Source organism: Seriola aureovittata, chromosome 1 (genome assembly GCF_021018895.1).
Source record: "Seriola aureovittata isolate HTS-2021-v1 ecotype China chromosome 1, ASM2101889v1, whole genome shotgun sequence".
In the NCBI taxonomy this organism is placed as follows: domain Eukaryota; kingdom Metazoa; phylum Chordata; class Actinopteri; order Carangiformes; family Carangidae; genus Seriola; species Seriola aureovittata.
Window position 1 is genome coordinate 26,514,302 of NC_079364.1, and position 27,728 is coordinate 26,542,029.

At 41.0% G+C, this 27,728-nt stretch overlaps 1 protein-coding gene across 1 annotated transcript in view; it reads right to left on the reverse strand.

Annotated features, from left to right (window-relative positions):
- The window catches only part of LOC130161406 (AT-rich interactive domain-containing protein 3B-like), a 54,667-nt gene that overhangs the window by 25,054 nt on the left and 1,885 nt on the right, over positions 1 to 27,728 (reverse strand). The window contains exons 2-4 of the mRNA XM_056364721.1: positions 26,704 to 27,336; positions 3,300 to 3,374; positions 2,722 to 2,794 (exon numbers count right to left, since the gene is read on the reverse strand). Coding sequence (XP_056220696.1) covers positions 2,722 to 2,794; positions 3,300 to 3,374; positions 26,704 to 27,336 — 781 coding nt within the window. The remainder of the gene's footprint in view (positions 1 to 2,721; positions 2,795 to 3,299; positions 3,375 to 26,703; positions 27,337 to 27,728) is intronic.

Here is a 27,728-nt window from a genome sequence, read left to right on the forward strand (position 1 = left end):
AAGCAATTTGTTCCCTGTGATTAAGTCTACAGTTTGAGAGAGAGCAAGAGTCAGCCAAGTGCCATTGTTCTTAAAGGAGAGGTGAAGAACTCACTCTGGAGTAGGTGAAATTATATCCTTCCCACCTGTACAATGATTGCATTAGGTCTCTAATGTCAATAGCAACATCACTGTCACATCCATATTTGAAGCACCAGGGCTGTTTATTTATTTATTTATGTATTTATTTTCTAGTCTTTTTCTGCTGCCCTTTGATTTTCCCCAAGTGAAAAAAAACACTCAAATAAAAGGCACTAACATTACTACTTCCATTTCTCACCATATTCTTTTCCCTTTCCTCAAACTTGTGTATTATAGATGAGTATTCTGGAGAGACCTGTTGTCGGACACTGACCTTTACACTCCCTCACTACTGGTCACTTGTACAGATGATGATACAGGAACCTGATCCATGCAAGCCGATACCAGTTGCACTCACTGTAAGTAACTCTGGAAATGTAATTTTGCTAAACAAATTAAAAGGACCAGTGTGCAGGATTTAGGGGGGGGGCTGTATTAGCAGAAATGGAATATAGTATTTATAATTATTTTTAGTTATAAAAGTAGTAGTAGTAGTAGTAAGTAGTTAGTATTTAGTTTTAATAATTGTATAATTACCTTAAAATACAAATCAGTTGTGTTTTCATCAGCTTAAAATGAGGCCGCACTTCCCTGTATCTACAGTAGCCCAGAACTGACAAAGCAAATACTGGCTCTGGAGAGGGCCTTTTGCCTTTATAGGTTACCTGATGGCCACCATAGGTTCTCCGAAATGCTTGGAAAGGGTCGGTGAGGGAGGGATATTGAGTTGGTTGCAATCTACAGCCTCACTGCTGGATGCCAATAAATCCTACATAGTGGTCCTTTGTACAAAATGTAAATGACACGAGTTATAATATTCAAATTTAAATTGTTACATGTGAATCAGTATTTTGTTTCCTTTGCTTTAAGTTGTGACACTTTCACAAACTAAATTTTGTCTTTGTTTTTAAACAGCAATGATATAATTAATTTCACATTTATGTTCTTCAAAATGTAACAGTGACACAATAAAAAAAAGACAGACTTGTTTATAATATTCACTTAAAGTAAACTTATTTTGCTGTCTTAAGTACATGCAAATTTAGAGAAAATAACGTGACGTGGTGCACTGTAATCAACCAGTTATCTCCTGTCAGGTGGCATTTTAGTCAGCTTGATGGATTTCTCTGTCTGACCAGCATGAGGAAGGGGTCAACCACCACTCCCAGCATCAGCCACTGGACAGAGATGCTAACAAGGCCCTGACAGATCCTGTCCCTCCCTCTCTCTGACTCGGCTTAATTCATCACCCGCCAAACAAGACCTCCGGGTGCTAAGATCTGACCAGACACTATGAAGCTGCTGCTCTTGTGAATGGGAACACACCATGCATACAAGTACCTACACATGCATGTCAATGCACATGGACCCATTTACACAAATGTATGCACTGCGCCATCATCATCCGTCACAGTCTGACAAAACAAACTATGCATCACGTACACATTCACATACATACTATATCACCCATCATGGCCTGTGACAAAACATAATGAAGGATGAACCACACACACACACTCACAGACCACTATCACCCATCATAGCCTGCCAAAACGTAATGTAAAGTATGCACCATTGTAATAACATTGTGATTCACCTTGGGAGGTATTGCTCAAGTCATGTAACTTGCTTGGCAACAGATTTGTCTGATAAAAGCCTAAGTGCATTAGCTGCCCTGCTCAGAGGGGTCTTGTAGGCAGTGTCAAAGCAGCACGCGGTCAGCTGAGCCTCCCCGGCTGTTGGCCAACTAAATAAGTTAGGTCACTGCGAGATCCTCTTGGCTCTGATACTGCAGAACCTCAGGATCAACGAAGGCAGATCTCACCTGCTGACCCCTTAAGGCCTTTACTCTGGGGAGGGGAATTAGTAAAGGATTTCTTAGCCAGTGAGAGTTACAGTATGTTTTTTTAAGTTGATCAGTAACATTGCACACATGACAACAAGCAGTGACATTTGAAAGACTGAAGTCACAAAGAAATTTGCACTTTTATCCTTGCTCAGTTTACATGGGTTCTAACAATTGTAGGACCAAATAAACTATTTGTGCTGTAGGCCAAACACCAATCAATCTATAGTGAAATTCCAGATGCCCTGTAAAAAATAGCAACTCCCCCTTCACAGTGAGACAGGAAATGACTCTTAAGAAATGGAAGTCCTGTGGTATTTGCTTTTTCCACATAGGCAGAGGGTGAGAAATTAACTCCAACCAATGTCACATCTGTGGCTCTAGGCTCACACTGCAATTCATAATGCAAATGTTTCCCTATGGAATCTAAAACACCCTACATGCTTTGAGGGTTAAGAAAGCACAGCCTTGTAGATACGAATTTAGAATATATATTAAATTGTTGATAGGATATAAAGTCTGAAAGACGTATCAATCATGAGCCTATTGACAAACTACTTCCACAAAACTCCAACATGAGTTCTTCAGGAGACTCTCATTAATCCCAACAGAACCTCTAATTTTAAGTGTATGCCGCTAGATCTGACAAATCAAAGAAAATCTTTGCTGAGGAGAGCACAGGTGAAGGTGGCATGAACATAGTGAAGAGGCAGCTGCTGCTTAGTATGATGTGGATTTCTTGAGAGCACTCTTACCTCTTTTCTGCATGAAGGTGAAGAGGTCATCCAAAAACTCCTTCCTCTTGGGGTCACTGTCCAGCTCATACAACTGCAAGAAAAAATAAAAGGTTATTACTACCATGATGCATTGTTCGGCCCATTCAGCATGTTAAATTGTCCCTGAAAGTGGAGCCTTCTGGCTGTTCAACCTGGTGAATTGTGCAGTTTTTAGTGCAGTTTCTCTATATTTGAGAACGGGCTTTGAATAGAAATACTGACTAGTTCCGACTAGAATATACATGCATGTCAATGGCCAGCTGACTGTTGGCTGTTATAACTGTGGTGTGTAATTTCTAACAGAAGAGGCAATATGAGGCGGCGCATTCGTCAGTCTTTGTCAGTGCTTGTTCTTTGAAGCTGGCTTGGAGTTTCAGGGCCATGGAGATATATTCAGAGATCTGCATGTTGAGAATGCTTAAAAAGGTTGACCTTTTTACAATTCAAGTAGTTTGACTTTCATAAAAATGTATGTTATTATGTAATTGGTGCAAAGGGGTCTTGTTGGTTGTTTCATGACTGAAGCCACCCTGTGATCACATTTTCCAAGTGCTCACCTTAGCAAAGTCTCTGGAGGCTTCTCCTCTCCCTCTGCTACTGTCAGCCTCATCCGCCCAGCCTGCATTCCCATTCTACGACAGACAAGGGACACAACACAGATTAAGTCAGTAAACAAACAGAAAGTGATTACCGACATGTACAGAGGGGATCGAGAATGTAGTGGCCGTTATCTCATTACCTGCAAGTGTTTTAAAAGTAATACAGTTTACAGTCTATTATTTATTTGAATATAATTTTTTGGCATTTCACCTTTATTTGAAAATGACAGTAGAGATAAATACAGGAAACATGGAATGAGAGCGAGACAGACAGAAGAGTATGACAAGCTGGAACCAATCTGTGGACATTGTCCGGTTCCTCTACTAATGAAGTTGAAAATTTACAATTCTTACGAGAGGATTTTGACCCCTACATTTTTTCTAAAATGCCTTAATCTAATTTTAATCTGTAAAGATCCCTTCAGGTTCAGAATGACTGTAGGTCAGGAAGTTCATGTTGTGCTAAAAAACTGACTTAACTCTCAACTTAATGCTATTCACCACAACAGCCAACACTCTGCAACACAAACACATGAAAACTAATATATACTCAAACTCCAAGAATGCATTTTTCCAGAGGTTGGAGGAGTAACCTCTGGAGTTATTGTGCCCCTGAGCTCCCGTGCCCCCCTCCCCCTTCATCCTCAAACATCTCCATTTGACCTAAACCATCTGCATCTGGGCCTGCCCTGCCCCCACCCATGTCTTCGGACCCAGCTGGATACAAGGGCCCCCCATCCTTCAATCTTAACGCAGCTGTGATGGGTGGCCAAGTTCATGGAGTGTAGCTGGCTGTCAGGAGGGGCCAGGGGAGGGTGGGCTGGTCAGTAGCCCAAGTGCACACACACATGAGCAAAGGCTGATCATGGCTGTGTGTATGTTTGTGAGTGCAGGGAGCGGGGCAATGGCCCCACAAGACGGGAAGGAAGGAAAATAGGGGCAGAAAGGGGTGCACGGTATGTGCCGACCAGGAATGTCTCCTAAAGACAAAACCTATAAAAGCATCAGGAATCAAAACAAGATCCGTTTGGTGGGGGACGTTAATGGCTGCAGCCTGGGGTCTAGTTTCAACCAGGAGCCCATTGGTCAGTGGCAATTACATGGCCTGAAACGAGAGCCAGGAGGGCAAAGGTTGTCAAGGCCCTTGAGAGCAAGTCATTTTCACCCTCTCACTCTCTGTACGTGTAACGGTTGTCAACATTCATACTCCCTAAACAAATTCTCATCAGCCATCAGCTTGCAAACCCACTGCAAATGGTATATTTCAAGGATATAAGTTACATGTCTGAAAACTACTGAATAAGATATCTGTTATTTAGAACAGCGAAGATCCTCTTTCACACACTAAAACTAAAATGTCTCCAAAATACCTTTTTTTTCAAAATATGGGTGGAAATTGAACTGGCATATTCAGAACATTGATACATTCAAAACTTCTAGAACAAAAAGTTTCCAGTATGAAAAACGAATATTTTAAGTCCAAAGTTCACATTTTTAGTTACCAGTTAAGTGCTATTCTCTAAAAAAGTGAGTTATATCTATTTTCAAAGAACAAAATTATTTGATCACATTAGCCTCTCAGCTGACATCTTCTGTTGAAAATTAATCTACACAGTTCATTTCTTATCAAAAATACATTCACTGTCAACTTACAGTATCTTATGCATTTCACAGAGATTACAACAGAATCATTATGTGAAGGTAAATATACAGTATGGTACATATGGAGGCCTTATAGACCTTTGCACACAATTTGACTGCTTCTGTTAACGTTTAACCATTATAAATGATTATAGCAGGAGATAATTCAGATTGCAGCCATGTCTAACCTCACATGCTTGCTCTTGCATGAAAAAACTTTGCATTCGGCAGTTTTTATAAGCGCTGGATGTTCTCTATTCAGTGGCCCAGGGGTCAACACTGTGTAATATTACAGACGGTAAGCAAACAAGGAGCCATAGAGCTTCATGGGAAACACCACCATTCTGCTAGTTAGCAAGTTAATGTGCTTTGCTAATCTTCCATTGTTATTCCACTATACCAGTTTTTAACAACAGAACTACATGTGGGAATGTATCTGTGTGAATAAAAACTTAAAATAAAAGCCTCAGATACATTAAACTAAAATGTTATTTGTAGAGAATATGGGGTAACACTATACAGAGTACAGTCTTTCATAACTTATGCCACAGAAACATCACAACACAGACGTCTTCTGCTGCAGGAAAAAGCTTTCCGTCTGTCAGAAATCAAGTAACACTTGCAGCTTCATTTTCAAGAGTTGTAGCATATCACAAAAATAGTAAAAAGATGGTAAGAAATAGCAGCTGCAGTGGTATTCTGGCAAGAGACAAGGTCCCCATCAGCACATTGGAGAAAGCGTTACATTTCAAAGGGGAGGGGCAATAACTGTTATATGGTGATAATAATCATGTATGATAAAGCTAATAAATTAAATAACAGCTTTAGGCTATCAGGCGTATAAGCATTGGTATCAGTACAGTCATTATGTTCAGTTTTTATTGAAATTGTTTTATTAATTAATTCAACAGTATGATAAGTTGTAGTGTGTGGTGCTGTTGAGCTGTATTACATTACATATCATATTACTAAAGTGAACGTCACTCTGTCACTCTTGAGCACAAGTCCTCCACAATCTGCTCTAAACTCATCTTCTCTGCCAGTTCATTCTCAATGCAAAATATAACCAGTCCACTCAGCCTCTCTCTCACTGTGCTCCTCCAACTTTTCAAACATTGAGCTGAATGAACTCTGCAGTCACAACAGGGATCATCAAAAACAACAGAACACCTCAGTGGCGGCATAAGTGAACATGGAAGTCACAGATGAAGGATCCACCATGCACATGTTGATCACGTAATATGGCAGGTGTGTTTGTTTTAGGACACTTGCCTTGTTTGTCAGGTGGGTGGTGTATTAAGTCTGTGATTAATTAAGGTAGATGCAGATGTAATGCTAATCTTAACCATGCCTGCATAATAACACCATTCTTAATTTTATTGCATAGTTACATTTAATGTATTTTATAGTTTTCAATGATTATAGTAAATGTTGCCATGGCAACCTATCAGTAGGCCTACAAATAAAACTTTTGAATGTCTGAAAGTATTTGTAAAAAATGTAAAAAATGTCTAAAATGTCTTATGTGTAATAAGTAGTTCATTACACATAAGACATATCATTTTGAATAACTGATTAATTCAAGCAAAAACTATTATTTTGCCTTGATTAAAAAAACTGTGCTGGTTTGTTTCACAGCAGAATCTGATGGACACTTGTATTCTCTTACAAAATATCTCTACTCCAACAGAAAGAAGTGTGACAGATCTGTGAATCAACTGTGCTGTAGCTGTGTGAAAGAGGCTGTCAGTAGTTTCTCATTCAGCTGTAAAAATATGAGAGACTTGGCTACAGCACAACAACAGCTGAATCTACCTGCACACCAACTGATCACAGAGTCTCCCAGTGGGTGGGGGTTGAGCCAAAAAGTGATACAGAGGGTGCTAAAGTAGGAGTAAGCCAGTGCTTGGCATCTGACAAGAAGACATGGAATCTTGTTCCCATCTGAGATGTAGAGATCCTGGAGTCAACTAACAAGGTCCTACATTCCCCTCCAGGAGTTCAATGATGCATTATCAGATACATTACTATCTCCTACGTCAAACTAGTGCTGCATCTGTTCATTACCAGCATTCTGGCACATCAGGAGGAGGACACGACATTTATAAAATCCATCAAGTCCTCGATTCTGGATTACATCAATGAAAAGTTTGATGATCCTGACACAAACAGCTTTTCAGACAGTGACATCAGATTCAAGAGTACATACATTGCCCGTGACAACATTGAAGAAGTAAAGTTTAGAGTCCTCTCAGAGGTGGAGTCCCTTCTTACTGACCAGGGCAGCTCATAGCCTGACACAGCACTTCCTATAACTCCATAGGCAACACGACCATCTGATTCAGCATTGACAGCAATGCCAACACCTCATGAGGAAGCAGATAAACCATCAGAGCCAACAGAGGCAAAGAGGTACAAGAAGATCAGTTACTCAACAGTTACTTCAGAGGAGCACATTAACATCCTCCTTATTAACAATGAACTGTTTACCCACTTACATCTTTTTAAATTAGATGATGAAGAAAATCCACTGGGATGGTGGAACATCTGAAGCAATGTTCCAAAAGCTCAACCATTTAGCAACAAAACATGTGTCCCAACCGCAAGTTCCCCTTCTGAACGGGTGTATAGTACCATAGGTAAGATTACAACATACACTGTTGACAGGTTCGTGTTTTTGTCAGGAGACACCGGAGGGGCACAGTGCACATCTTTTCTTATACTGCACAGTGTTTTTGTTAAACCTATTTTTATTTATGTACAGAAACTACTTTTATTTAAATAGAGTTCTCATATTGGAGGTAACTGACCTTACTTTTTATACTTCACAGCAAGATGTATGTTGTGTCTGCACTTGTCTTATTTTTATTATTTTTTAAAATACTACTTATACAGTTAGCTGTTAGTTTAAGTTAGATAACAGTACATACATACAGTATGCTGTGTTTTTCTAATTTACAAATAAATACTGACACTTTAATATTATACTTTGTTAAAGTCTTCATGATATTGTATTGTATATCGGCACTTTTCTGAAGTATATCGAGATATAAGTTCTTTATCCATATGACTCAGCCCTACTGTGAAGTCTGTGTAGTGATTTATAAGGTTGAATTCATTCATATAACAGATGCTCTTCTCTAAAGTTATAAATGTAACTTCAAAAGAACGAGCAGTAGGTGCTGGGTTACTGGCCTTGGATTTGTTAGGGGAACACAAATGTGTTTATACACAAGCCACACGCAGACACACGCAGACACACACACACATACACACATACACACATACACACACACACACACACACACACACACACACACACACACGCCTCCCCGAGGGACACTCTGTATTATGGGAGCGCAGGGGTCAAGGTGTTCCTGACATCAACAGAGAACAAAGGTCTAAAGTGACAGAACACTGTCCAGTCAGTGCTAAACTTCAGCTTCCTGCTCAATCCCCACCTCTGCTTTAAATATGTTCTATAAGGGTCCAGATTTAGAGAAATACTGAAATTCTGTAATTTTTTTTTACTCTGATTAAGTGAATCAAACATATTAGAGTTAATTTTGACAGTTGCCATACATTTCTTCATGGTGTGATTAATGTCGTTACAGGGGCCCTATCTTAAATCCTTGTTCAGTGTAAAAGTACTGCTGTTCTGTCACTTGATGCTACAGGCATCTGTTACAGCAAATCTGAGACCTTACTTTAAAATTTGGTGGTTGAGGATAGAGGTGAGAGATGAAGACAAAATTAATAATGTGATAAATATCCATGAATTATCTTGATATCAATATGTTGGAAATATCCTAAAGTAATGAAAATAACATTGTAAAATGTTAAAATCGCACTGGTTCCACTGAATCAAATGCTCTAAACAAATTGGAGTGTCAGGACACTGCCAATGATTCCCTGTCATTGGATCTGAGATCTGGAGAGTAAATTTTGGTGTCATCTGTCACAAGACCAATAAGTCCAACTGCTTTCATAGAGAATCTGACTGCTTCTCTAGCTGGTTCAAAAAAAGTGCAGTAATTGGAACATGGAAGCCGTTAACCATGAATAGACATGTTGGCTCTTGAATTGGGACCTTGGTCAGCTGAGGAATGTTAACACTACGTTGCTTTTTGTCAAGTTAGAGTGGATACTGATGTTTTGGGACCACTCCTTATGATCAGTCACCTCAGCCCCTTCATCACATCCAGTACTCCACCCAGAAATGACTTCTTTAGAAAAAAAGAAATTCCCACACCCTACCATCATTCATGACAGTGACATACAAGGCTTGGCTTGCCAGATGAAAGTCACAATTAAATTATATGAAATTATTGATGTGTGTTTCTTAATGTGCCTTTGTTACTGCAGTTGAGATTTTAGATTTTGTAGATATGTAAACTACAATTTCAATTAGGTCAAATTACATTATAATTTTCAAATAATCCTCCAAATAATCATAATCCAATCCGCTCGGTGGAGGATGAACAGAAGCCTTCATATATTTAAGCAGCCTGTGTTTCCTCTCTGTGTCTCCCTCATGCTGTTAGCAGGTTTACTGGCCAGGCGGTGGGTGGCCTAATCACATTATGGCCATACGTGACTGACTGGCGCAGCGCCAAATCAGGGATAAGAATAACATAGATGACCAGAAGTAAGCTGTAGCTGGTCATCGCCAGGGACCTTTCAGAATGCTGATGTAAAAACTGTTCCCCTGTGTCTGAAAAACTTCTCTCTATGGAAATGTTTTTTGAGTTTGGGGGGTCAAACGTTGTCAGGCTGTCACCATGTAATTGATGCATATTTGGTATTATACTGTAGAATTTGTAAAAATGCCAAAGATTATCCCATCATTTTTTGGGGGTTTTTAGATGGGAAGCAGTTGGCAACATCATCTCTCAGTTGCTCTCACACTAAAAACAATACATTTTGAGTGCAGCAGTTTTGAAAAGGACAACCTTCAGTCTGCAACAAGCTGACATTCTTTGCATAACCCTGTATCGGACAAACCTCACAACACACTCCTACTTGAATGTTGATGCATAGCCTGGGGGTAATTCTACACAGCCATTATAGAAAGATGTCTGGAGTACAGCCACCATTTTAGTGAGGCCAGGCATGCCAGAACAAGAAGGGTTAATGGCTGCTGCTTGGGGAGTGGGGGATGGATGGCATTGATTGCGCAGGATGTTGACAGCACTTCTCCAATTTGATAGTGGAGCTGTTATTAGATGAAGAGGCTTGTTCTTAATAAAAGCATCATGTGATTTCAGTCCTCCAGTAGGAGGCTGAGTCGGCTCAAATAGCAGCCAGTGAGCTAAGGAAATGTTCATTGTGTTGCACTTTGGCAATCACCTCAGAATAACAAAAGCAGCAGACAGACTGAATCCAATTTATTTCCACACGTGCCTTGAAACAGGTCAGAAGCCAACTGCATACTGTGTAGGCAGAGTTCAACTTATGTGAAGTGGGTCATTTACATACAATACATTACAGGTTTATTACTGTCTGATGGGATGGCATAAAAAAAAACAAAAACCCATAGATCATCCGAAATGAGGAGTAGACCATTTCAGTGTGACCCTGTGGACTAAACAAAGCCTAAAGAAGAGAGGCACGTGTCTCTGCTGTATTAGAGCCCTGTTAGCCATTAGCCATACCCCCAACCCCTGTGCTCCCACTTCGAGCTACTGTCGTGGCTCTCTGTGTCCCTCCGTACACAGCCTCACACTGCAGACCAAGTCCCCTGGGCCACAGCCATTGAACAGGAGGCCCAAATCAATAGCCCTGGATGTGCAAACACAGGGAAGTCCCCAGCCCCCTCCGGACGCAATCTCACAGCACACGTCAATACTCATCATCCTCAGTCATATACCGCAACGCCAGGGAAACTGAGATGAGGGCAGGATCACAGCTCCCATGATGATCCAACCACTTCACCTCCAACAAGACACCCTAACTTTCACTAACACAGTGAGGGTTTCCATGACAAACCCTCATCTAATTGCACTTTACAAAAAACAGTGGAAACAACAAAATAAATAGAAACAAAATACACACACATGCAAGCAAAATCACTGTAGCAACCCCTGGCAGTAAATCTATGGTAACAAAATGTCACAGTCCTCTCAGTGCGAACTCTGCCAGAACAGACACAGGAGGGAGGGCGACTTTAGGGAAACCCACCAACATTCCTGTACACCAGTAACAGGACCTCACAATAACAGGAGAGCCCCTCTCATCCCACAGGTACTCTTAACATCTCATTCTCGGACTAATCTTTTTTAGCCAAATTGCTGCCTGTCAAAACAGTTCAGCGAGGGAAATCTTTTAAACAGACACAGCGGCAGTAATTTAATCACAATCAAGGCCTCCAGCAGAAATCTGGATCACAGCCAGCAACAGTGATAAATGGCGAATAGTCAGACGCTACATGCTTGCTTATTAGTTAAACTCTTGCTTATTTTGTACATTTAATTAAAAAAGCCATTCAAACGACTAAGAGATCGGGTTCCTCTTTTTTCTAGAATGTACTGTAGTTAGTTATAATAGATGAAAAAATATTTTCATAGGTTTTTGCTTCGTACACCTGTTTGCTAAGAAAACTGGATCTGTGATTGAAGCAGATACTAAGTAATTACAGTAGTAAGCCTGTTTCCTCATCTACTAGAGAGCAATGATGCATTAAGTTTAAGCCAGTCTGCAAGGTTGCCTTCATGCTCACAAAGAAAGCGAATCTGCTTCCTCTCAGCATGCCTATAAAAACGAGCATTGTGGGGGGCAGCAATCTCTAATCCAAATCAAATAATTAGGGCCTTGATCCCTCTGCGGGACTCCAGGAATCATTTATAGTGCCTCTTGCCATGGGGAGGGGGTGATGGGTGAGGGGCGGGTGTGTTGGAAATGGGCTGAGCGGATGGCGTCCTTTATCTGCTAAGTACTGTAAAGGATCTCATGGTGAGCTGGCCATACGCTACTGCCAACAAAGGCTCTGGGGCTAATCGTGATTCCATGTGCGACGGGAAGTAAATCTCACTGCCACTCAGGAACATATGTTAGAGTTTGAGTACTTATGGATAGATCCACGAGTGATTCCCTGCTCTCATTAAGAATTAGTATGAAAAATAAAAAGGTCACATATCAGATGAGAGCAGGCCAGCAGCAGAGAACAGGACCCAGGGCCATGTCTGCTCCTGAATGTCCAGTCATGTTTGTAGCTGGAAGAGGTTTCAGGCTTATGGGGAGAACAGACAAAGTGGCGGGGACAAGGGGCTAAACGTCCAGGGGCAGAACATGTTGCTACCTGCCCCAGCCTCAGCAGTGCTGCACTTCTAAACAGGCCACTGAAAAGCAGGCCTCCAGGCATGACCACCCTTTCCTCCATTAATCACTCCAATTACAAAGCTGAAAAAGAGAAACAGAGGAAAAACGAGGGTGGGGGTGGTCACAGGTAAAAAGACAGAATGAAAATAGGCAGGCAGACAGACATGCAGAAGAACTAACTTATACACCAATCAACACACTTTTTGATCTCATCCAGTTTCACAACCACAGAGAGAGAGACCACACTGCAACAAACAAGAAAGACCCAAGTCTGAAAGAAAGGGGTGGATCTGCATATTTAGTTCCTGGGTAAACATGTCTGTTGGTGACCAGCAAATCTGGTTTGCCAAATAAACTGACTGCATTTGTTCAGCTCCAGCCCTTTCACCAAGACACCACATTCCACAGGCAGAGGCCCCATCCCCCATTACACTAGCTGGCCCCTTTCGCTCACACAAATGCAACGTTTATAGGCTGGTGTGGCCAGAAGTTCACACTCATTGGTTCAAAGACCCTTTCACAGGCAGAGCAAACATTTTAGTGAATCACATCTGTGCCACCACATACAGTACTCCATAAGTTAACCCTTTCCCATAGTAGTTCAGGCCCATAAGAAATTACACATCAGAGACTAGATTTTCCAACCAAACTATGCCCAGACTTGCATGGGGCCCCCATGGTGCCCCCTCAAAGATAATTTGATTTGAAGCTATTAGTTTTGCTCTGTTAAGGGTACACTGACAGATATTAAGTTGTCTCCAATATGCAAAGCACTTATCATCTCACCAACACACAATATCACAGCACATTAAAGCTTGAAGAACTGTAAAAAAGAACAACACACAAACATTTTGGTACCCCTTGTAATCAACGCCGCTTAGGGCAAGAAGCTATATTGCTGCATTCAGGTCAAAGCAGCTAATAGCTGTTTCTTCTGGGTTAAAAGCTTTGGCTAAAAATACCTTGCATATCTCACATCTTTCAAAGAGCAAGCATCCACTTCACCCCCATGCTAATGGCAGCTGGAGACATCACACAGACCTGATAGGCCTTTATATACATTCTCATTATACTGACAGCGCTGGGAACTTGATACATTCACAATCAACAAAAAACCTTGACTGCTATTACGATACATCACATCTAATTACTTATGAAATGACAGGGGTCACAACGCCTGCAGTTGGATGGGTAAATGACTTCTTTGTCTGGAGTATGGCAGTGGGGCAGAGACGTATGGGGAGGGCTAGAAAGCAGTCCCGGTATTCTCTGGGTTTCCTCCACCAGAGAAGTTAGTGTTATGACTATCTATCTGAATCTGCAGTATCAAATGTTCAAATCATAAGCACAATTCACAGCTTTCTGTAGAGTCTAATCGATAGGGAGCGATTTCTCTGTCCAGCACCAGAGGTATCTGTTTCCTCTCAGCTAGCGTTAAGTGTGCAGGGGCATTCCACCTCTGACAGCCCAGTACCCCCCGGGGGCCCGAGCTGGGATGGTGCAGCCCGTCACGCATCTGGAGCTCATCTCCAGGGTCTGACAAGCTACTACATCTCTACTGGATGCTCAAACAACAGCAGAGATTCCCAAAAACCTGAAAATAACAATCAAACTCATGAATAGTGTGGGAATTATTAAACAAAAATATAAAAACAGTGTTATTATAGTGGAACTTATGGAATTATCCAATCATTATTACATGTACGTACATTTACATTTACTCATTTGGCAGATGCTTTAATCCAAAGCGACACAAGTGAGGGACAATTATTAGCCAGCAGCTTCACTGGTTATACAACAGGTTTACCATGGTGTGCAATAGAACTTTTTTCATTGGTCATACACTTTTTGTGGGGTTTTAAAATGAGAACAGTTTTTGTAACTTAACAGTGTGCTTGTATTTGACCAGAATAATAATTATAATATGCAACAGTTATATGGATGATAAATGATCCTGGCATCACATCAGAAGCTAATGGTTGCCAATTAGAAGAACTAATAAGCTCTGCTCATCATAGTGTGGTTATTCAATTCTATTCATAATGTGTTAAGCATCCATATGCTCTTACTAGATATCACTGTCTTTCAGGCAAGAGTCAGAAAAAAGTTATGGACACTGTGCCAATAGCTCCCAGCAATTTTAATAAAGCAACATTTTGATATAAAGGGATCTTCGTCAGGCACTGTCAAAAAGTCTTTCAGCCATGTTCACTTCACCTAGCAGGCAACTTTTTTGTAAGAAAAAAAAGTATTAGCCCAGAAATGTCTTTATCAAGAGGAAAAAACGGGAGTTCTTCAAGAATATGAACGTGGTCAGGGGTGAATCATGTGAACAAGAAAAAAAAACACTTTTTGTTGTTGGAGGATCAGTTTTAAATACTGCAAATGGGCAATGCTAAATGAAGTAGCAGCTGGTGAACTGGTTACCTCCAACACCTTTTATTTTGCGACCCCTGTGGAGAAACCGCTTAAGACATGGTGCATCACAGGCTCTGCTGATCACAGTGAATCATGGGGCTTTTATCTGCAGAAAAAACTGCAAACACCTCAGAAAAAATGTTGAGCCAATTTAGCAAATTACTGCTTTATATATTATTGATCAATGAAGTTATTAACAGAGATTAATCAATCATTGGTCAATCATTAACAGATATAGTAACATATGCAATGCATCATGTTCTATACCGCACAATTCCCCTGTCTGCATAAGGTGGTTTGAGGAGAAATTATATTTGGCAGGCAAATTATTATGCTAAGTCAAATGAGATATTTAAATTGTTGAAAGCCTCAAGATACCGAACGCAATTAAATGTTTGCTTTTCACTAATCCATGTTGCAGTTCAGTCCATAAACAGACATGGCAGAAGTGCAGTATATATAATCAGATTAAATAAAACTCATTAGGAATGTGGATTGTTGTAGCAGTAGGGAATATGATATAGATAACAGAGCAAACAGGCTGTATTGATGTAATACAATAACAGTGAATACACATACTGAGAATAGTTAAGTATATATAATAGTTACCAATAAATGTAAAGACACACAGTGTTTCTAATGACAGACTTACAGGTAAGCAGATGTTTGCGCAGCATGGTTCACATTCACTCATGCTAATATAAATTTAATTCAGCTCCTATGGTGTACAGTTAACCTGTATGCCATTACATTAACAAGCACCATAAAGAATGTTTTTCAACCATAATATACAAGATGATCTATTTGGTGATCTAATTTCCCATAACATATTTATATATGTGCTCACGCATGTAAAGTGCACATGCATTAGGGTAATTCCAAAGAGTCATCAACCAAGAACAACACTGCAATTTAATAATTGTTGCTTCCAGTTTTGGATCTGATCACACATCCCCCATGTGCTGAAAGTGTGGAGCTTCCTCAGGTTTTCTAATCACATTTATTTAGGGCAGGAAAACCTGAGATGTCTTTGTTTGACCAGATGGTTGGCTAATCAAGGCCCGCTCCACTGGGGGTTGGGGCATCCCAAATCTGCCACAAACATTATTGAACCATGTCCCATGCTGATGTTTGTCAGAAAAGAGCGATCTTGTGATTTGATATGTAAACTGTAGACATAAAGATTAACACTCAGTACCTGTTTAAAACTGATACTTGCAAGATGATGATGATGAAGGTTTGAGTTCTGCTAATAATTAATAATTAAGCCCAAAAGAAAAATTTCTACACCCTGACCACATTGAAGGATACCAGACAATGGAGTAAGGGTTCTGCTAACCTCGACAAGTCACAATGTATTGTTCTTATAATAACCTATATTCAGTCTAGTCCCTGTTGTTAATAATTCAATTTTCTGTGCCACTCTTTAATCATTTACTAGCGTGGCTTTTGAAATTATCGACTGCCGTTGACATGGTCCATAGTACTATTCACAGTGTGATTGTCTCTTAACCAGATCAGCTACAGGTCAGAGCCTGATGCGTTTTTTTGTCATCTGAAAAAATTCAGTCATTATATGAACCTTTCAATTTAACACAGATGATGAATCCAACAATATGTGGGCTGCTGACACCCATGCAAACATTAATCTAAAATGGGTCGACGTTACTCTTTTTTAATTTCAAACTTTATAAAGTATATTTTACTTGATACATAAATTGATAATGGAAATGAAGTTTAAACATCGAATCAAAGCCTGCTTTTTAATTAAACCCCTTGAAATATGACAGTGTGATCAAGTGTGCATTAGTTTAGCTTAGATAATTTAATCATTTTATGTAAATTATCAACACATATTAAATAACTGTTCAGTGTGTCTAACCTCTGCAAAATATTTTTTTTCCAAAAGATTAAATAAGATTGTAATTTCTAATTACTCTGAAACACACCTCTGCTGTTCATTAATCTGTGTAAATGAAAAATTTGTCTTTATTCCAATTTGAATCTGTCTGTGAACTACAACAACATTTGCGATTACTAGCCAGTGGTTTTGACAGACATACTATTTACTGTTAATTTCTTGTGATGATTGTGATTCAGGAAGTGAGCCGCTTTGCGGGATGTACAGCCCTGAATATATAGAGGCTAAATGTTGGAAGCTGAGCTGTGAACACATTGCTTTTAGTGTAATGTGACGTTTCCTGGGCAGTAGCCAGGAGCTTTTTTTTTTCTTCTTTCTTCCTCCTCTTTAAGTAGCTCCCTCTTACAAGCACAGCTTGTGTTTGAAGACTTGGCAGACAAACAACTTCACCACATGCTACTATAAACTACATGGGATTTTGGCAGGCAGTGCAATGAGTGTGCAGACTGAAAAGCAGGCAGGCCATAGTGAAAGGGAAGCCTCCTGCACCTCCTTTTACCTCCTCCTCCTCTGCATGGCTTTGTGCCAGGTCCCAGTCAGCTGCTGTATTTACCCAGGGGCCTTGACACAATGGCCCAGTTAGCACCTACAGGCTGCTGACACCAACCTGGAACTCAGCCAATGCAGTTGCAGAAGACAGCCAAGAAAGCCACTAACAATAGGCAACTCTCACTCTTCAGCTCCACACTTCCACACTGTCTGGCCCTTTCTGCAAGGAGATGAGCCCAGAACCCAATGAGGCAATATTGGTTCTCCTACTGCACCTCCAATGTGGTGGCTACAACACAGACACTTTATGTCCACAAAATGTTTTCATCTAAATCCCCAAAACAAAAAAAATCCAGCTAAATCTTCCTCATAAAATTATGCATTACAGCCACTATTTGGTAATAAGGGCAACACACTGCCAGACACCTCCTTGTTCAGTGTCAGCAGGTCAAACACCTATTCCATTATATTATGCAGCATTAGTTTTATAAGTTCCCAAAGAGTCATCATTAAAATGATTAAATTAACATGTTAAAAATAACATTGTACACATGTTTAGCAAATTTTCTCTACCAATGCCTTTTCTCCTGAATGCTAAAAAAAAAATCAGCAAAAGAACTGCAGTATGACTTTATCTACAATGTGGACATTATAATAGCACAAACCACTGTGAATGCTTATGTTGGCAAAGTCATTTTACATTGAACCAAACAAAAGCTTATTTCCAGTGCAAATGATTATTTAGCTAATTTTTAACAATTTTATTTAGGCAGATTTCTACAGCTGCTTGGCTTTAAAAACATTTGGCATCTTTTGCAAAATAAAAAAAATGTTTTCTTTATCCTCTACAAAGTCAAAAAGTATCATATTAAAATGCAAGCATCATTTTGACACTAGGATCAAAGGGTATTAAAGGATACCAAGCTCAAATTGGTATCAGCATAGCTTTAATGGTTATATTATAAAATAATGTTGTGACAAATAAAAGGATGGTTACATATCAGTTCATATGCTTCATGCTGGATTACTTTAAGTGTGTGCGTGTGTTTTTATATTTTAAATGGATCATCAAAATCTCTTTAAATACCAAACACAATACATTCAGAGAATTAATCATGTGAGTAGTGGCGCAAAGATGACCAACAAGTTAAATATGTGGTACAAGGACGACAGGACCTCACATACTGTGCCAAGGGTCACTGCAACACATGGTGTGAACAATAGTCACAGTAGAGTACAGTAGTATAAACATGTGTACTGTACATATATCACTATATGTAGTCAGCCTATATAAAACGCAAGGAGGCCAAAGGCGTTGGTGGATGTCTTTGTTTCATTTGGCTATTCCTCTTTCTCTGTTTGCCTTCATTAAAGAGCAGGTGTTGAGATATGCTGAGTGGGAGTGGTTGTAAAGGACGAATGGAACCAGCACTGGTGAGGGGAGGGGGATCTTGTGGTTTCACTACCAACTGATCAAATTACAGCAAGCATCAGTAGCTCAGTTTCCTTTAGAAGCAAGGAAGTCAATCCTCCAAGGCCGATTTGGGAAAAAAGTGTGACAACTCTAATGGACGTGCACCATTTGCATTTAAATGTGAGAACTTTTGACTTTCAATTCAATTAAACGGAGAGGAGCATTGTGGCCATCAGTAACAATGCGCATGAGGGATTATCCAAAACGCAAAAAGTAATTTGCATGACGCTGCTTCAGCTGTAAGGCAGACACCTCTCACACAAAGGCAGGCAAAATGAAATGGGCCTGTTCAACGAAGCAGAACACACTTCTTGCCCTGGTGAAAACATGTCTGTTAATCTGAGGGCTGGTGCATGTAAAGTGGGATATGAACAGGAGTGTGGAACTCTTACAGGGGTTACATGGGCACAACTTTGCGCAAATACCCTAATGATTTGCATAATCATTAGGGCATATAGATAATAAAAGCAAAAACCAAATCAGCATGTCAACACCACTACAGCTGCATTTTCTATCTCTCTGAAGGAGGTACAAACAAAGCCCAACTATGATAGAATTATTATTTTGATTTCTAAATTAATAAAACTAAGAACAGTGAAAATTTGATATCTGAGATATGGCAGATAACATACACTTGACAGACATAGCTCTTATGTGATGTGGTACAAATACTTTGAAACACAAGTTGCTAAATGTTTTCAAACCACGCAACCACAGAGCTCCATTTGAAAGACGTTTGGCCTGGGTTTTCTCCATCTAGGATATCTGTGTGGTTTATGTTTCACCCACATTACCAGTGAGGAGTGCAAATGTAATTATTAGTATAAACCATTCCTCACTTTGATGAGGATGAACATCGTAGGATCTCCTCAAGGACGCAGGACCATGAATCCATGGGTGAATTAACAACCTGAATCCAGAAGTCTTGTGTGTGGATGACAGAATCATCACAAAAGACTAGACACTGCCAGTCAGCACCGTGTTTGACCAGGCCATGATGTGAAGAGACTGTGACCAGCGCGAGAAGCCTCCTCCCGTCTGCCAGTAGCAGATGTGCCCTTTGGGACTCAGACAAATAAAAAAAGTGTCTCTGCCTGCACCAGGGGCCCTCCCATCCAGCTCCTCCCATTCAGGCCCTTTGGCTTTTTTCTTTTACAGCCCCTGCGACACTGAGTGAAATGAATTGAAAGATCACCAATGAGGGTCCCGACTACAACACGGACATGCACCCACCCACCCCAATCAAACCCCCTGTCTCTTGCTGGGAGCCCCCGGTGGGAATGTTCACTGTTTGAAGAGTTAACTCTTTAATTCCGTCTGGAATGTTTCCTCTGGGTGGGGCAGTGTAGTGTGTTGAACCAGACCACTAACTCCTCTTCCACAGCATCTCCTCCTCCTTCTCCCTCCCCCTTCATCTCCCTACTAAATTCAATACCTCTATTTCTGGGCACAGCAAATCTTCCACACTTGGCTGTTAAGAGAAGGTCAGCACAAAATGAAGCTTGTTCTACACCAGGATGATTACACCTTAGATAAATCTGAAACTGACATTTGCATGTGAAAAAATTCCCACCCACACTGATACTTACAGTTGCTTAAAAGCTTAGTAGATAAAATTGTGAAATTTTAAGCTGAGCATGTTCACGTCACTTAAGCCAGCAGTGCACATGACAAATACACAGCAAAAAGTAGCAAGCACTGCCACTAATGTGGCCGATCTGGCCAAAAGATCATGTGACAATCTTTTTTGGGTAGAATCACAATCCACAATTTGAATCGCAAGTATCCTCACAGATTTACGGCTAATGGCCCAACTCACAAATCTCTGCCTTTGTCCACTCTGATTTTATTCTGAAAGTCCTGACCTGAAAGTTGTAATTTGAAACTTTCTGCTGCTTTGACGCTTCCTTCACGTTTGTCTGGTCATTGCTACTCTTCGCCCACAATGCTGTCTTGTGTTTACGAATTGTGTCATGACTGCTAACCAGCTAGTCCTGGCTCATCCTGCTTCATGTTCCTCAACCTGCAGGCAGGTTTCTTGTCCTGCGAACAGACTGTAACTCCACCATCTTGCATCTGGTGACGGTAGTTCTTGGTCTGCTCAGGTGAAGAACTTGTACATGTGCCACTGCGCCAAACTCACAGAGGCTGCAGATCAGAACAAGGACTGCCATCGCCAGCTGCAGTTAGCAGGTTATCTGTTTAATCGTTAACTGGTTAGCCACAAATGAACTTTTAAAATGAAATATCTAAATATAGCATATTTAAATTATGTAAGCTGTATGATTCATCTGATTCATCAGATTGTATATCATATGAGATCGTCCACAATACAAAATCATCAGATCGACTATTTCTAAAGACAGTGGACAATTTTAATTGAGTTAAATATTCCCATATTGCCTATACACAAACTCTACTGGAAACTGGAAGTGCAAAATATAATTATGCGTCACTAATTGTGCAATTGTAGGCTCTACCCATCTTTCCATCCTGAGACAAATTCAACCAGAGCCATAACAGTCGGGCTACATTAAGCACAGAGTAGCATTAATCAGAAAAACGCCATTAAAAAAGGGCAATCCAGAGCTAAAAGCCCAGTCACCTCCATCCAATCCAAGCAACTGAGGTCTGTTGTTAATGAGGCAAAGCAAGGTTCACACAGCACTAAACTACACACATAAACTGATAAATCCCAGAGGAACACACCATATAAATGTATAAACACTAAACCTCCCATCAGTCTGTAAAAATTGCTGGACTACCAAAACACACCTTGGGAAAAGAGTGTTTTTAGCATTTAATAGGAGGCCAAAGTAAAATAATTTTTTAACATAATGTGCTTTTATTTCTATCTTCATCGTTTACATTAAAATAAAGTGAAGTGCTGGAGGTATAAACCTGAATGCATATAAGCATAAACAATAAACAATGCAAGAACACATCATGTTCATTAAAAAGTTGTTCTAGTTTAACAAATGTATGACATGAAAAAAAAAATAAAGAAAGAAATGGCAGGTCAGCCAAAATGTTGAGGGGAATTACACCCAAGTTAGCTAAGAATAAATCTAGAATCGGACACCTTACCCAGCCTAATCTGAATGGAGATCAGTGTTATAGCTAAGGGGGCAAATTTAGAAATGAGGTTAACCATTTTGTGTCCAGGCCGTTCATCACAAATGCCATTAGTAACATAATTTTGCAGTCACACAGATGACAAAGAACCTGATGAGGACTTAAAGAGATCAAGCAGAAAAACTAAAAAGAGCTTAAATATATGTGAGCAAGTGTCCATCAGGAAATACATACATACATGTACGAGAAAACCAAAGAATGTATTAGTGTTTAATTGAGATTAAAATTGTATATTCCTTGACACATAAGGTAAATGATTTACAAGTCTTCAGTTTTCTTTTTTTCTTTTATTATAGTGGATTCATTTGTTAAATTGTTCTTTTACTCATGGTGCTCAAAGATCTTCAAACTGAACTGCTACACAAAAGTAGCTTGAAAAAGAAAATTAAAGAACTCATCAGCACTTATTGTATGCTAAAAAATAAATGACTTATTGCACATATAACCATTTGTAACACTGTTCAACTCTTGGACAGTTAAAAAAAGGTGAAACAAGTATTCATTGTTATATGAATGCATTGTTGTAAGTGTTAACAGCTGAAGTTTACAGTCAGAGTTGAGGTTTTCCCTGTGTAACTCAACAGTTTGAGCATGGCAGAGACAATACAAGCCTAACGCAATACAGTCACACATCTTGTTCTGAACAAGCATTGCAGGATATTTTAATGCACCTCAGGCTTTGTAATTACTTCTCATCTGAATAACCTCCATTTGTTGGCAGGTTGTACAAATAGGGGTCAGATGGTAATTCCAGCCTTATTACATCAGCATAACAGGAAGTCCAGTAAACAGAATAAGACTAAGTACACCATTTAAGACCCACTGACAGTTATGGCATGTGAGACACCAACATAACACTCAGAAAGCAGAAACCAGGTCAGGTTGGCGTATACAGGATGCACGCCAGGCAGAGAAGCCTCCAAGCTCCCACTATGACACTAGTAAGAGATGGTGATACTGTTGTTCATTTCTCACACCTGCAGTTTTCCCAACAACACTGCAGCGGTGGGCTGATGCATCAAGTCATATGTGTTCCACACTCCACTATCAAAATGAAAACTTGAGTCCATCTGCTAAATACAATGTCTTTCCCATTTATCATAAATGAACCATAAACAAGGCCAAACATTCCTGCCTCTAAAAGCTCACACACAATCCTTATCGATCTCTGTGTTGCAGCCGTGCAGCTCCCCACTTCCTGGCTGGTGTGTTGCTGGGGCGACAGCTAAATTATGCAACAGCGCTGGCTCAACAGACAGGCTTCAGTCCCTAAGCAGCAGAATCGGGCTCAAGGGTGGCTAGTGATGGCAGGGCTCAATAGTAACAGACCTCTTTTCCTGTGTTAAAGGTTTCCCTCACCCAAGACCAGTTCTGCCTTCTTGTGCCCTACCTTGTCAAGTGAGCTCTGCTGTTGCACTGATTTACTTTTCCAGTTTCTAGCTTTTCCTGGTTTGCTGAATCTCCAGATCAAGAGCATCTCTGATCTGACCCAAATGACAAACTATAAATCTAATAAGGCTGCAAGGGTAATTATTCAGCCTCTTGTAATTGAGCCTGCTAAATACATTACCTTGCAATTGTACATCTACATTTATTTAGCTAATGTTCTTGTCTATTAGACTATGAGACACATTGAAAGAGAGCCATTTTGTGTAACGTTACATATTCTTAAGACAATTTTCTTCCTTGAATCATGGGACATCATCACACAAGAGCAATTCAAATGTGGCCGCCAATCTGTCAACTCAATGCCTGGTTGCGCGCCTAAAACTTACTCTTCAGCCTTGTGATGTGATGAGAGAGGTACTCATCACTTACTCTGTCTTGAAGCTTTGCCATCACTATCCCTTTGTGATCATAGCAATGCAAATGTAGTAATGCTCTGCTCACTGCCTCCATTTTGTCTCATTTGTCAAATTGCAAAGTTGCACAGCAACAAAAAGCTTGTGAACATAACTAAGAGCCACTGTGCTCACACACCACCTGTAGCACACAACAGAATGTCCCTCAGTTACAGCCAATCCAAATGAGGCGATCACCACCAGTATATTAGACCATAAGACACAATCTGTGTTCTGGAGGCATGATTAAAAGTCTATTAATCACAGAGGGATTATCACAAGGAGGTAGTGGTCTATGGGCATGTGTCTATGTGAGCAGGAGGGGTGGTGGGTGGATTACAGGGGTCATGCAGCCTCTGTCCCACTGCGGTGGAGGCCAGAGGGCTGAGGCCGGCCAGTTGCCCGCCTCAGCCCTCTCTCCACGCGACAGCTTTGTCCATCCCCTTGTTTGACAATTATTTACTCTGCTGTTTAGGACAGGGCTGAGGTCACCACACATACATCACTGACACGGAAACACTGGCTACCCGTGTCTGTCAACCCCCCCCCATCTGACCTGTACAGGCTCTCACCACTCATACACTCAAAACACTCATGGTATAGGACGACAAGATGGACTAATCAAATGGTTGTCCGTCAAGTGCTGGTGCTTCTGGACGAGGTAAATTACATACAAACTAGGTGTTATATCAATACTACAGATGCATACACTGACTTTTCACTGTTATATGAATTATGAATCATCACAGTTATCACTTTCATTTGTTTGAAATATTGGTGAACTAGCAAATTGACATTATTACCATGTCTATGTGTCCGTAAGTGGCTCTGGATAAAATCATGACCCAAACTCTTTAAATATTGTCTGCTATGGCACAACTACACAGCAGTATCTCGGTCAGGGTGCTTTGGATACACTCAATGTGACTGGCTAGATGAAATGTAAATGTTAATGTAAATGGACTTCCGTACATTTGTCTCCTTAGCTAGTCATATCCCCTCTCTCACTGCTTTTAGAACGTAATAAATGTGCTTCCCCCATTATTATAGAGGTTCGGTATTTGTGGCATCTGCCAGGCTTGTCTCTGGCCTCTCGAAGACAATGACATCAAAAATCCAACTGTCCCCCTCCCCCTACAGCAGTGCAACCTGAAACTGCCTGAAGAGATGAGCAGTCATTAAATACTGCAGAGCTGACATAATGACAGGAAAGATAAAAGAGAGGAAACAAAAAAAGGCCAGACCAATTCTCATCCCACAATGCCTCCCCCAACCCCCAGGCTCAGCCCGCCTCTCCTGATAAAAGACGCCAGGCCACAGATAGGGCACTGGTCAGCTACAACTTTGCTGCTGTGATCTTCTGTTCTGACAACATTCACACAAAGCCCAGCCACCTCGCAGAATAATACCCCTCCACTCTTTCTGACACCTCTGGAAACAATAAGCAGCCTAAACAATGCAGTGAAACTCAATTTCATACAACGTTCATACCTTGTAGAGTAATGTTTTTAATAATTCCCAGCAGACCCGTGTGAAGGCAGTGGCTCTAGTTGCTATACAATAATAATAAAAACACAACTACTACTGCTGCTCCGTCTCCCACCACCTTTATAATACTGCTGCTTTCCCTCAACATCTCATTCCTGTGTGTCACTACCAAATGTCCATGTGCCAAAGCTAAATTTGGAAATGTGGTCTAGAGAAGCACCATTCAAAGACATCTGCCTTTAAATAGACAGTAATAAAATGCAGACACATGATAGTCCTGCACCCATAGTGATTAAGCGCAGATATGTCCTCTGACACTGCCCACTCTTGTGCAACCAAGGCTTTTTATATCATCCAAAGGCTGTAGAGCTCTCTTTAACTTGCTATGTCCCAAGCTATGATGCTAAACCACATGTAGCTCGGCTTGGTTCCCAATTGGCATTCCAGTGCTCTGTAACACTGTGCTGAGGCAATGTTTACCTTCAAGAGAAAGTGCACTTGGCACACAGCCGAAAGTCTCGGGCTGGGGGGCTGGGGGTGTGGCAGGTTGCTACTGTGTACTACATCCAACCTTCCCACCCACCCAAAATGCTCGTGCTGACCCGGCCAACCACCCACAGCCACACAGCAGCAGCCCTACACTGCCTGACTCCACTACCTGGATCAGAGCCAAACCAGAGCCTGAGCAAAGTGCCAAGAGGGACAGAGAATGAGAGAGAGACACACACACAGAATGTGAGTGCAGAGGGGGAGAGCTAGTGAGCGTGAACACATTGCGCCTCAACCTGGCCCTCTGCCAGGACTCACTTAGGAGGATTTTTAGCCAAATAAAGCCAATCAGCGGTCAACCCTCCACAGAGATTTGAAGTGTCTCACAAAGATACTGCCGGAGAGATTTGTCCCAGAGTCAAGATTAAGCAGTCACTCACAGCAGGAGAATGGCCTGAGAAATCAAACAAAACACTCAAAGGGAGAGTGGTGAACAGTGAAAGTATTACTCTTTTGGGTCACAATAAACAATAGTGTTTTGATGTGGCCCTGTATAAATTCACTAAATTTAAAGAAAGATAGGACATTTTTTCAGGTGAGATTGGCAATAGAGATGTTCTAATAGCATTTTTCCTTCCCAAGACCTTCTGATACCTGAACTTGTGTATCGGCCAATACCAAGAACCAATCCGATATCGTTGAAAAAAAAAATTGTATACTACTAACCCTGTGTGGATGTGATATGATTTAAGGTTAAACCCTTTGTAGAACATGAACAAATACATGAATGCCATAGAATCTCAAATTAAAGCCTTGTATACTGTATGTGTTACTGGTGGGACTTTCCAGTGGAAAATACTGTTGACATTTTGCTAACAGCTACTGTCATACTATTTACATGAAATCAATTCTCCTTTGCCGCTCTAAATACAGTAGCTTCCAGTGGTTGCACAGCTCAACTTCCTGAGAAGGTCAATTACAATAATGTCCACAAACCATTCTAGATGGAGTGATCCTGTTTTTAGATGCATGAAAAGAAGCCAGCTTTGGGTTGAAGGGTCGTGTTTTGAAGACATAACTGGGACCAAAACAGAAACTTATATATTAAGGAAAAAACGGTGTGGCAAGGAGCCAAGGCAGGGTACTAACCTGTCTGAAGTGATCTTCAAAGCCCCAGTCCGCCTGTCCATTAGGAGAGGTGGCAGAGTGAGGCCCCGCAGGAGACAGGCCCTCGTCAGGTTCCTGCTTCACTCTGATAGGTGGCGATGCAGCCCTCTGGGGGGCCGAAGCTGAGTAACTGCCAAATGGACGAGCCGGGATGCGGGAGGCGCTCTGCTGCAAAGCAAGGGTCTGCTTGCGGAGGAACTCCAGACCACTGGCACTTCCCTCATCCTCATCACTGCCCTCATCTCCCTCCATCATCTCATTGTCGTCATCCTCATCCCCGGAATCCCGGCCTCTGTCCTCGTCATCCTCTCTTTCCGAGTCCACACTGCTCTGATTGGAAACCCGGGGAGGCAACCCACCACCAGGGACACCTCCAGCCAGGCTTTTGCTCATGAAGCTGGCCCCAGAGGCCCGGGCAGCTGCCAAGATGGCCTGCTGGGCAGCAACCTGCTGAGCATACATGATGTGGGCCTCTCGTAGCTTCCTCTCCTTGCGCTCCATTTCCAATCGGGCCTGCTGTTGGCGCTGGAGCTGCTCCATCACTGCCTCCAGCTTCATCCCCCCTGTAGAGGTGTTCTGAGAAAAGGCCACACCAGGCTCTTGAGACATGCTGGGCTGTGGGAGGTAGAGAAGGAGTCATGGATGACCAACCATAAACTGAAATCTAATTATCCTTTTATCTCAATATACAGGATGAAATGAGACACGTGTAAGGCACATGCATAAAAAAAAGCTACTATGAAGACAAAAAAAGCCTGATTTAAACATAAACTCACACACAGAAATTAGATAATTAAAGTCCAAGTAATACAAACATTTTTAAAGTTGTAACTCCTTTCACTAAGGTCCTCGTTTGAACCTGTCACTGACTGAAACTGGAAAATCTGCAGCACCACAGCTTTAAATCGTAACAATATTTGCTAATATAAACAGACAAAATCTGCATACTGCCTGGTAGGAAGTTTACATCAAAACTCAATGACCTAAAAGCAATGAAGCAGGAAAAT